A 12,386-nucleotide genomic window follows, 5' to 3' on the forward strand; every position below is an offset into this window, starting at 1 on the left:
ACATCATCTCAAAACACATAGAGAGACACAAAAAGAGATAAAGTGTGCAAATGTTCAGAATATTTATCAAGCATGGATGACAATTATGTTGTGATCAAATTTGAATTGAATACATTAAAATGACATCCAAGGTTACCTGGGTTGCAAATAGGTGCCCCTTCTTTCTGTTCTTGAAGAGAGCTAAATGAAGCTCTTCCTACATTAAAACACAAATAATATAATGTCAAAGAAACATGAATCAAGAGAACAAACTAGTTGCTTATAGCTAAATAAAACAAAAGAGGGACAAAGTCACAAAAGAATATTGATTATACAGACCTCTAAAGAATTAAATGGTACTACACAAAAACCAAACCAGGGAAAATATTTTGGAAAAGAAAAGAGATAGAGACATCTCTTTCATAAACTGATCCCTCATTAGAAAGGCCTAGTGGTTCCCTGGGTATTGTGTGAAATTGAGAGTCAAATGGTGGTAGCAGTGTCATGTAGAACTGCCATGTTATATAGCTTATATACCTCTTTTGGAAAATGAGTGCAGATAGATATAACATAGTTTGAGAAGATACTAAGTACATAAGATCTAGGATTTATCATGGAGCTACTCTGGAAGCAGGGGTGAAAGACTGGGCGATAAAGGCTACTATAATAAGCCAACAATATTTTTAGATGTCAAGGTACTTGCTTTCTTTAATTCCAAGTCCATCATAAGCAAGCTATAATGCTGAATTCTGCTCGATAGGATGACGTGCCAATTGCCACAGATGAATTATTTGTCCAGACAAACTATCTTGAAGTTCAAGTAGGAACTCAAAGTTCTCAGATTTCAGTACATCATGTATTTTACTAATAAAGTGTCTCAATCTACTGATGTTTAAACTGATGACAAAGATTGGATGAAGTCATAAGGAGAGCAAATCAGTCTCCCTATGGACTGGCAGGAGGTGTCTTCATGAAGAACCTCGATACTGTGAATCAATGTTATCCGTATCGTACAATACAGACGCGTATCATACGATACGTATCATATAGGTTAAGAAAACCTATATGATACACTGTTTAAATACGATACGCGTACGTATCGTGCGATACGGTGACCGTATCACACGATACGTGCGATACACCCCTGTATCGCACGGTATGGGGGTGAAATTAAAAAAGGGGCCCGAGGGCCCCCTTTTTTTGTGTTTTATTTTGAAACAGATGCTCCTCTCTCTCTCTCTCTTTTCTTGTTTCTCAACGCTGCTAGAGACGTGGGAGGGAGAGATTTTCTCCATTGCATCAAGATTTGCCGGTGAAGAAGCTTTCTTTCTCGTTGTGGGGAGTCTTGGGATGGTGGGAAGCTTGGAGAAAGAAGGTTTTTTGGTTTTTAACACCAAGAAGGTAAGAAATAACTCATTTTTGCCGTTGAATTGTTCATTTGTCTTATTTCCTACATTTATTTGTATGTTTTTACTTGTTTTGTGAAGATATAATGTCGGATCCTGCATGGCAGTGGTGTACAAGGGTGAATCTCAAAGATAGATTAAGAGTTAAGTGCAATTATTGCTTTAAACACCATATAGCTGGTACACACAGTGATGTGGCTCAATGCAATGGCTCCCAAGAGAACCCATTGCCAGCGTATGTAAAGCACCAGTGTCAGGAGCTTCTTGATGCAGTGAAAGCAAGTAGGATTGAAAAGGAAATGGAAGATGCAGAGGAAGGATATGAGGACCCACATGAAGAGGAAGAAAGTGAAGGTGAAGATTTTCAACTTGAAGAAGAAGATGTTGGTGTCAGTTTGGGAACACCTAAAGGGAAAGGCATCATGCGTGGAGGTGGTTCTTCTGCAACTGCAACCAGAAAAAGAAGAGGTGCAAATATAAGTTCAGTTTCACAAGGACGTGGCAGGAGTCATAGTGGTCGTATTGGTGGTGGTAGAGTACCTACTATGAGGTCGAGCAATATGTCTGGTTCGATCAAGAATTTTTTTCCCAATTATACTGCTGCTGGTGCTCAGCCTGAGATTCGTATAGCCATGCAATCAAAGGATATTATTGAAGCAGCAGATGAACCATACGAAGGTGGTTCTATGATGCATCCATTCCCTTCAATGCAGCAAACTCTTATCATTATCAGCCTATAGCAGACGCGATTGCTAGTGTACGGCGAGCGTATAAAATGCCCTCTTTTCTTAAATTGCGAGGTAAAATTCTCAACAATATAGTTAGAGATGTGAAGACATATTGTGATGAATTAAAATTGAGCTGGAAAGCTACAGGATGCAGTGTAATGGCAGATGGGTGGACAGACATCAAGAACAAAACATTGGTAAACTTCCTTGTATATTGCCCTCTTGGTACTATGTTCTTAAAATCTGTTGATTTGTCTGATACTCCTAAGACTACTGATGTGTTGTTTGGGATTTTTGTTAAAGTTATAGAAGAAGTTGGGCCTGAAAATGTCGTACAATTTATCACTGATAATGCAGCAAATTATAAAACTGCAGGTGAAATGTTAGCAGCACGATATGAGACATTTTATTGGAGTCCATGTGCTGGTCACTGTGTAAATCTTATGCTTCAGGATCTTGGTGAAAGAGATGATATGAAGTTGATAGTTCATGGATGCCAAGAAATCACGAAGTTTATTTACAATCATGCTTATGTCTTGAATTTGATGAGAAAATTCACAAATGGGACTGAATTGATTCGACCTACACAAACATGGTTTGCTACAAATGTTTTGACTGTGCAAGGTATAGTCAAGAAAATAACTTCTCTCAGGCAGATGTTTTCAAGTGATGATTGGGCTGCATATCCACATGCCTATAAAATAAAGGCTACGACAGTTGTGGATACCATCTTCGATGCTGACTTTTGGGAATCATGTGTGCACTTATTGAAGATTTGTGTACCTCTAGTGAAAGTCCTCAAATTAGTTGATAGTGAAGATAGACCTTCTATTGGATATTTATATGAGTCTATGGACAGAGCCAAGGAGACCATTAGAGATAATATGAAGGGGAAAAAGAAGTTGTACATGCCTATATGGAAGATTATAGATGAAAGGTGGTCTGGACAACTTCATCGCCCACTTCATGCAGCAGCCTACTACCTAAATCCAGCTATTAGATATCTTCCCACTTTTAAGAAGGACAGAGAGGTCGAGTATGGCATGTTGGATTGTATTGATGTATTAGTAAGTGATAGTAAAGAACAAGACGCTATCCATATGTCGATCAACAAATATGATACAACTTCTGGTACCATGGCGAGAGACACTGCAGTTCGATGCAGGACAACTATGCATCCAAGTATTGGAAAAAGAGACTTTATACTTTTTTTTTGTTGTTTAGCTTTTATTCTACCTTCTCACATATTTATTCTGACAACATTTTTACTTTCCATTTGTTATTAGATTTGTGGTGGGAAAGGTTTGGGCCTGATTGCCCAGAATTAAGGAAGCTTGCACTTAGAATCCTCAGCCAAACATGTAGTGCAACTGGATGTCAAAGAAATTGGAGTGTATTTCAACACATCCACTGTAAAAAGAGGAATAGGCTGGAACATAAAAGGTTGAATGACCTTGTTTACGTTCGTTATAATATGAAGTTGAGACAAAGGTAAACATTTGTTATACAAAAATAGCAAATTCTAATATATATTTTAATCTCTAACAATTTGTTAATTTTTTTTCTTGTTAGGCAACTAGAAACAACATCTACGAGGAAGCATCACAATCAATATGATCCTATCTTCATTGACCGTTTTGATATATTAGATTCTTGGGTTGAAGAAGAACCATCTGCAATACTTGATGAGGACGATCTTGATTTTTTGAACGTTGAAGGAGCAATAGAGATTATTGATGAAGGAGAGGCTGGGGGGGAGCAATGGAATGTTGGTGACATTCCATTTGCAACAGAGGGGATAGAAGAAGCAGTTAATGAAGAAAATGAAGATGATGAGGAAGAATGAAGATGATGATGCAAATGACGATTGACGATGCTTTTTGTTTTGAGTTTTGTAAACTATGTCAATATGTTTTGAGTTTTGACTTTTGAACTTATGAATTGTGATGTAATTGAATACTCTTAGGTTGCTTAGTATGTTATTTTGTTTTCTGAATGTTTGATTTCTTATTTTGGAATGTCTTGTTCATATTTATACTTCATAGTTCATACTTCATATATATGAATGATGAATGTTCCTTTAAATACATTTTTCATGAATTTTTCTGATTTTTACTAGTTTTTTCTATTTTTTTAGAATTTTCTGATTTTTTCTATTTTTTATAAATTTTTAATATTTTTTACAAGTTAAAAAATTAATTTTACGATACGTTACGATACGGCGTATAGGTCGGCCCGACCGATACACGATACGATACGGCAGTGATAACATTGCTGTGAATACTTTGATGCAGGCGCTAAGAGTAGGTTGTTTTTGGATCAACTGCTATTTTGTTTTTCACGCTGCAATTCCTTTTGGCGGGTTCAAGATGAGTGGTCCGGGAAGAGAGAAATGTGCTTATAGCCTGCAAAACTACTTGCAAATCAAGGTTGCAATTACACCCTTGAAGAACCCAGCTTGGTTATAGATGTAACTTCACACTCAGATGTATTAGACACTGAGGAGATATAATTTTGTGGATTTGACAGGAGAAATAAGAATAAACAGATATTTCTTTCATAGAATCCATTTATGTCACAGTGATCCAAGAACATGAAATGTGATACCCACACCTTGTTTCTATCAAGGCTATCTTTTCTCACTCGATCAATATTTAGATGAATATATCTAATAATATATGTGCATTTACTTGACATCTAATGTAATTATAAAGCATATCCAGACATTGTCACCATCAAGGTTATCTTTTCTCACTTGATCATTCTTTAGATCAATATCTCTAACAAGATATGTGCATTTACTTGACATCTAATATAATTAAAAAGCACTATATAAGAAACTGAATTTTATTTCTCATTTTTGTAATCATTGGTCTCGCTTCTCTTAAGCTTGAAGAACAAAGGAAAGGGAGTGAAAAAGCTGAATTCTATTACATCTATTGCTTCGGAAAGTAGCACAAGGTAAGGGCAACAAAGATTGCAAACTTGCTCACCAAGAAATTTGAAGCAATAAGTGTTTACAACTTGTCAGTGTTCTAAATTAATGATAAATTGATTGTACCTGTGTTGAAAGAAATCTTGCAAGTCGACAAACTCTCCATTAGTGCCCAACTCTACTCCGCTCGTCTCGGCAGAAGCTAGGATATGCCAATCGAACTCAGATTTGGTTTCCAACTTTGCTGCATTCCCGTCAGAGGAAGCGACTAGGGTTAGGGCTTTTTAGTTAAAAGATACACTTCCTCTTGCTAGAATCGGTGTCTTTTGTCTTCTTCTTCACCTCCAGCTATGAAGAAGACCTCGTCCCCCATGCTGGGCATGCTGCCCTAGCTGTTTGAAATGCGTTTCTAGTGGTCCATGTCTAGAAGAAGAAAAGTTGCAACAAAAAAAGTAAGAGGAGAGAGAGAGAGAGAGAGAGAGAGAGAGAGAGAGAGAGAGAGAGAGAGAGAGAGAGAGAGAGAGAGAGAGAGAGAGAGTTTTCCATGGACAAGCCTCTGGCATGTTTCCCCAGTAGGCATGCTTTTGATGAGCCTACAGGTTCTGGTGACAAAGTTGCCACCGCCGCTCCTCCTTTTGAGGGCTGAGGGCTCCAAAGGCACCTCCATTACTGCTACTTTCCCTAGCATAGACAACCTAAAATGTTTCACGAGAAAAATTTTTCTTTTACCCGTTTGATCGCGTGGAAATGTACCGTAGCCAAGGAAAAAAAATTCAATTTTTAAAAAAAATTTCAATTTTTTTTAAAAAAATTTCCTCTCCATCAAACAAGGAACTAAAAGTGTGGTCGTTGGATGATTTTCTGGAATAATTATTCTGGAAATTTCATCTTACCCCCGAGGGTGGAAAGAAATTTTTGGAATTAGAAAAGTACCCGTTAGGGCTTCCCTCGTCTTGCATAGGGCTTCTCTCGTCTCGCAAGACAGCCGTTGTTGCTGCTGCTGCTGTGCCCTTTCCCTTTGCAGCTCCCTTCCCTTCCTCCTGCAAGGTGAAGCGGTGGAGCGGAAGACATGGGTGACCTAGTGAAGCAGGTGGTGGAACAGACGAGCTTGGCGATCCCATTATTCTGCCTCTTGCTGTTTTTCATTGAATTTGGGACTGATTTCATGATTCATTTCTCTCCCTCTCCCTCTCTCTTTATTTGTATCTCAACTCTCATCAAAGTACGATGATCATTCTTGTTTGAAACTTCAGAGCCATTAGTATTTATTGGGCCCTCTTCAGTCACTGCTTTTCCACATCTTATTGGAGTTTTTGTCATTTTTTTTTTATTTCCTAGCCTTCCCACCCAATGAAGAGAATAACAGGAAGAAGTAGGATAGGAGGAAGTGAGGAAAAAGAAGTGGTGTAAGATGAGAAAATCAAGATCCTGTCATCGTGTTTCTTGCCCCACTCTTTTTTTGTATATTTGTGTCTCATATAGAAAGGAACGACCAGCAGGCCTAAGCCACAGCTGGGTGAAGCTTTGATCAGCTGGCCAAGATTTCATGGCGGTAGCGAGAGACAGGATATATACATCCTCAATTGCTTGCCCGACCCACGGGTTCGACAAACGGACCAAGTGGACCCTAAGTAATTTTAAGCAGCAGGATTAAATTGTACATGAACCGTCTTTCACCATTACCATCCACCACCTATGTTTCCCTTCTGGTTGTCGGTGAGAAAATCTTTCAACATAAATAAAGACTTTGAGATGCTTGAATTTTTTCCCTGGTGGTGGATGGAATGAAAAATGGCAGCTCCTTCCCTACATAATTAGGTCCCACTAACTACCATCTATACAAAGAAAACTAGGAAGAAGTTCTAGACTACCATGTCATTCCCCCACTGTATTCACTTAAATGTAGTCATTCAGATCATAAGATTGATAACACATTTATACTTCTGCAATTGTAGTTTAGTCATTCATTCTTGATAATGCTTCGTTAGCTTTAGTTTTATCATATTGTTCTATTTGTGTTCACATATATTAGGGAATAGGAATGAAAGTGGCTATCTAAACCTTAAATTTTTGCAATGAAAATCATCAATGAGATACCCAGTGCATTAACTAGACCAGATATGAAAGAAATTTCAGCAAATTACCTAAAAAGATAAATAATTTAAAACAGAAGCAGTGGAACAATGTCATTTGTGCTCACAAGATATGATTGAGATAAAGGCAATAAACTAATTCACATCTATTCGATAAGTTAATATAATAATATGTACTTGTTTCATGAAAATCCTGAGAGTCGAAATCAGTGGTTTTGAAAAGCTCTAAAAGGTTTATTAAAGTGGATTAGTGGTTCAACATGCTAGTTCTTTGCTCTTATTACTCTTCGGTTTTCTGTTTCTTGTGTGAACTTCTGCTTTCCATTTTCAGTTGTATTGATAAAACTACCCGTTGTTACCACCTTTGATTTGTCCTTTTCTTTTCCTATTTGTGAAGCTTTATTTTCATTCCAAATGGTTAATGATGATTCAATGTCAGGGGTGATGCTGGTATCAAGGGCAAGTAATATTAGTCTTCTTGGCCAATAGTTGGCTTTCCTTGTCCAAAAAGATGATTAGTTCAACTGGCTGCAATTTCATAGTTACATTACCAATTTATCTTAAGATCACTGTAGTTGGTACTTTTGCTTCCTTTCTGTAGTTCCCCCAAATGAAGATGACAAGTGACTGAAGCTATGTTTCGTCAAGAATTATGAGAAAATTAACCTAGGAGAGAAGTCAACACTTAGCTAGAGTTTTAACTTTTTAGTAGAAGGATGTCTAGACTTGCTATAAACAAGCAATAGTTAAGTTGTTTGTGCTTCACAGTTGTTGATCTAAAGCAACAGATGGAATGACACAAGCACCCAACTGAATTATAAATCAAATAGGGAAATGAGAGGGAATTTGGCAACTTGGGAGTCCAATGATGATTGGGCATGACATGAACAAGAAATAAGCTGCTTTCATTACGTTTTACAATGCTAATCTAAAAAATCATATGAAACAATCAAATCACCTGAAGGTGGAAATCAAATAGAGAAATGAGAGGAAATTTGACAACTTGTTTCCAGCAATGACTAGACTTCCCATGAACAAGAAATAATTAAGTTGTTGCCATTGTGTCTTACAATGGTAATCTAAAACATCAGATAAAAGAATGCAGTTGCCCCAATGAAAGCAGAAATCAAATAGTTTAAGATGGTATTTAATTGTAAAGGAACCAATCTGAAACTAGACTCAGCTTAGTTGTATGATCCCTCATCACCAGTTCTAGGTAGTATGCAACATGTGTCAATATGTGCCATAAAGCTTATCTTGGTCATCAAGCCCATGCTTTGTGCACCAGTTTTTAGGAAAGAATGAAATAAATTTTATTAGTTGAACAAGTTGGAGCTACATTTTAATTGATCCAGATTATAATGATATCAACTATGTATATTTTATCTATATATGCTATTAAATACAGAAAATGAGATTATTTTATAGATACATGTGAATAAGCTTATAAGGCAACCGTATCACACTCTATTACCAGGGAATTGGTTACTTTCCTTTTCTGAAATTTTGTCTCCCATATTGGCATCGCTTCTCAATTCAGACTGCTTTCTTCATTGATCATATCAACTACTGCTGATAAATAAATTTTCAACACATATGATTACTTATTTAGTTTTGCTTCACGTATTGCTTTTTGTGCAGAACCATGTTTTTCTGTTGCCTTGTTCATATGCATGACAATGAAGATTTGCCATAGCCATGAGATGCTAGCAGGCAGCTGGTTTAATTATGACAATCGCAACATCTCTACCTCTACCCTTTTTTCATTCAATGTAATTTGGCCCAGCAAGGTGTGATAGCAAGCAAACTTCACCAACTTCTTGATTCACAAGAACATTGATTGTTCTACCTAATATATTTCTTCTTTGGCTAAATATTTTACTATCAATAGTTTAGAGAAAGCACTTAGAGTGATTTAGAAGTGTTGACATGTAGTGTTTTGGGTCACTTATCCGGGTCTGGATCTGGACCCAATCTGGTGTTACTGTTTTGGCCCTTCTTAACCTGTGTTAACCCTAATTTTGGTGTGTGAATGAAAATCTAAGAGAGAGAGTGTCCGGCTGCTAGTGGGCACCAGTCCTCCTCACCCGTGGTTTTTTCCCTCTTGTTGAGGGGTTTTCCACATTAAATCTGTGTTCGTTTATTGTTCTCTTGTTTTACTATTTCTTCATGGTATCAGAGCCAAGTTGGTTTTGATTTTTCCTACTATGCTCGAGAGGCTTGCATCGTCACTGTTCAGTTTGGACAGAGGATCCCTCGTCACCGTTTGGGTGAAGATCCTTTGTCACCCCCCCTGTGCCACCGTGATGTTCTGGTGAAGTTGCTGCCGCCCGTCGCTTGCTTGCTGGCTCACCTGACACCATCGATCCTTGACCCTGCTCTCCCTCTTGATCCCCGATGAAGAGGAAGGTTTCAATTATACCATCCACTAATATTACCAAGAGACAATCAAGATCTAAACCAAGTAAAGAAACTACTGCATTGTTTAAGATAAGAAACTATCATATGTGGCACTACAGGTGGGAATTGGACTATCTATTCCAGCTAGGAAGAAGTTCCACAATGGAGCGTCCGATCTTACCATAAGTCACATTTTGGAACTTCTTATTTTCTCTTTTTCACTTGGTTGTTGGTCTAAAATTCTAAATAAACTTGAAGAGATCCTACAAACAGATAATGAAAAAATTTGAACTTAAGGCATATATATGTTTGTTTCTTGGTATGTTGTGCTATGATACCTTTAACCAAATTATTTGAACAACAAGATAATGTTGTTTTCAATGAAGGTCTTTTCACAAAACAAGGATAAAACTTCTGGTAAAGAAAGGAACAACAAAAGATTATCTGCCTTAGTTGAAAGACTAACTATTCCTAAGTTAAAAAAAAAGCACTAGAAAAACGCATGCCCAGAACAAGAACACATGGGTGAAATGTAACAGAAGGACAAGGCTGCATGGTGTTTGAATCTCTGGCATTAAAATGCCGGGTATTTAATAAAAGGCTTTGATGGGGTGGAATAAAAATGTCAAATACCAAATTGGCCCCGTGTGTACTTTAACCTTCATCTAATAGAAAACTCAACTTTATCCAAGCCAGACAAAAGCAAAACAAGGTTGGCTAGTGGTAGCTAGTGTACTCACTCTATCTAGCATCCAAAAACATGAAAAAAAGGGATGTGAGTAACTTAAGAACTCTTTGATGCTAAAATGAAGTAATAACCCAATGCTATCAAAAGCTTGAACCTCTGAATCGCCTCCTAAAGAAATCTAGAAAATTTGAACATATTGAACAAGGTGTGCATAAAATAGCACTGGTATGGAGCTTGGTGTTGTTTCTTTCTTGTATTTTCCTATGAGAAGAATCCCACTTGGGATGATTTCTGCTAGATTTTTGGCATCATCCGACATTCTCATATTAGGAATAGCTACCCAAGGTACTGAACAAGAAGACCTAGGGAATCTACACCAACAAAGAAAAAAATCAAACAAAATGATAGAACACAGATTGTGCTTAGTCAAGAACAAGCTTGTGAGTTTAAATGCCAGTGATGTTTTTCCTTTATTCTTTTGTGCATGGGTGTGGGGGACAGAAGTGAAGCAGAGAGGAGGAGAGAGGTTAGGACTTGAGGAACCTAGAATTGATGAATCGGATGACTATTGATGGAGCAAGTTTTGCTTGCAGCTACATATACAGTACCAGGTTGTAACAAGAGAAGTTGATAATGAGTCATTCAAAAAAGGAAAGGGTGGAGAAGTTTTGCTCGATTTTGTTATCAAAGTGAGTAAAGAAAACTCAAAAATGCAAAGGGAAGAGAGGGGGAAAGAGCAAAGAACTCGATTGGAAAATATCTGATTGTTACCTATTACAATGGGAGGTGAAGAGTTCTTGTACAAGGGATGGAAAAACCAGTGCCAATACTACTGATACTTCTCTTCTTCTTATTAGAAACAAAACAAAAAGCATGAGACAAGAATGGGACCAGAAAAAGGGTCACGAGAGAGGAGGGAGATAGGTACCCACCATGAGAAGAAGAAAGCTCTATTGCGATGAATAAGAAACCTTCCTCTATGGCCGGAATGAACGATGCCAGGGGTGAACAAGATTGCGATGGAAGAAAATGAGGGCTCCAGCAGCTAGGAAAGAAAAGCTTACAATTTTAATGAATATGACCAGATACCAAGAAGGGCTTGTATATGTACATAGGAAACAATTGCAAGATAATGGGGTTTTGAAGAGCAAAAAGGATGGAAGAGCAGTTCACAAGAAAGTCTAAACAATCAAAGTTTATTCATATTGAATGGACAAAGAAATGGCGAGCTTGATGATTTATGCTATGTTTGGATGGAGGGAAATTGAGAGAAAGGGATAAAAATAGGATTTACTATGTTTTGGTAGCTAATTAAAGAAGAGGGAAAGGAAAGGAGAGTGAAAATTCGTGTCTAAAAGGAAAGGAAAGGAAAAGGGAAGGATAGAAAGGAAATGACTAACCGGTATATTTTCAATCCTTGCAAAAATGGAAGGGTTGTGATGGAAAAGAAAGGTCATTCCTTCCCCATTTCATTTCTTTTCCTTCCCCATCATTAATCTCTTTCTTACCTTTTCTTTCCTTTCTTAAGTATTATTTCTATTCTTTTTATCCAAATATGATGTAGCAAGTTGTGATAAGATCTACTAGAAATTGATATCTAAAAAATAGGTGGTAAATTATGAAAATTTTCATCAATTATTTCAAAAGCAAATTGAAGCAATTAAATGGAAAAAAATGGTTAGAGGTTACAATGTAAGGATGCAAACCTTATTGTATGCATCAAATATAAGAAATTGTAAAATGACCTTTTGATAATGTGGTCAGGGGCAAGGCTAGGATTTTTTCTAGAGTGAGGGAGGTGTTGAACAATCAAGGAACCGACTTTTAAATAGATATGATCAGAGGCAAAATGAGGATTTTCTCTCAATCCAGCGGAAGTGAACATACATCTTGCATAATTTCCCATGTCATGAATGTGGCATGAAACCTGTCCTACAACACAATTTAGTAACTATTTGCACCATTAGTGCACAGTGCGACCTATCCTAAATAGACATGGTACTCTATTTCTATTAAGGGGATGTAGGTGTGAGTTCATGCATAGTTGGATGTGGTTCTCTATAGGATCTCTGTTATGGCAAACTAAAACATATACACATAAACACAAACATAAGATATCCACACATAGATCACAACACAAAATTCGGCAAACAAGTG

The 12,386-nt window shown here is 37.3% G+C and overlaps 1 protein-coding gene across 1 annotated transcript in view; it reads right to left on the bottom strand.

Moving 5' to 3' along the window:
- Positions 1-12,386, bottom strand: part of LOC116252622 (uncharacterized) — a 31,671-nt gene that overhangs the window by 6,791 nt on the left and 12,494 nt on the right. The window contains exon 5 of the mRNA XM_031627006.1: positions 137-196. Coding sequence (XP_031482866.1) covers positions 137-196 — 60 coding nt within the window. The remainder of the gene's footprint in view (positions 1-136; positions 197-12,386) is intronic.

This window comes from Nymphaea colorata, chromosome 4 (assembly GCF_008831285.2).
Source record: "Nymphaea colorata isolate Beijing-Zhang1983 chromosome 4, ASM883128v2, whole genome shotgun sequence".
Taxonomy (NCBI): domain Eukaryota; kingdom Viridiplantae; phylum Streptophyta; class Magnoliopsida; order Nymphaeales; family Nymphaeaceae; genus Nymphaea; species Nymphaea colorata.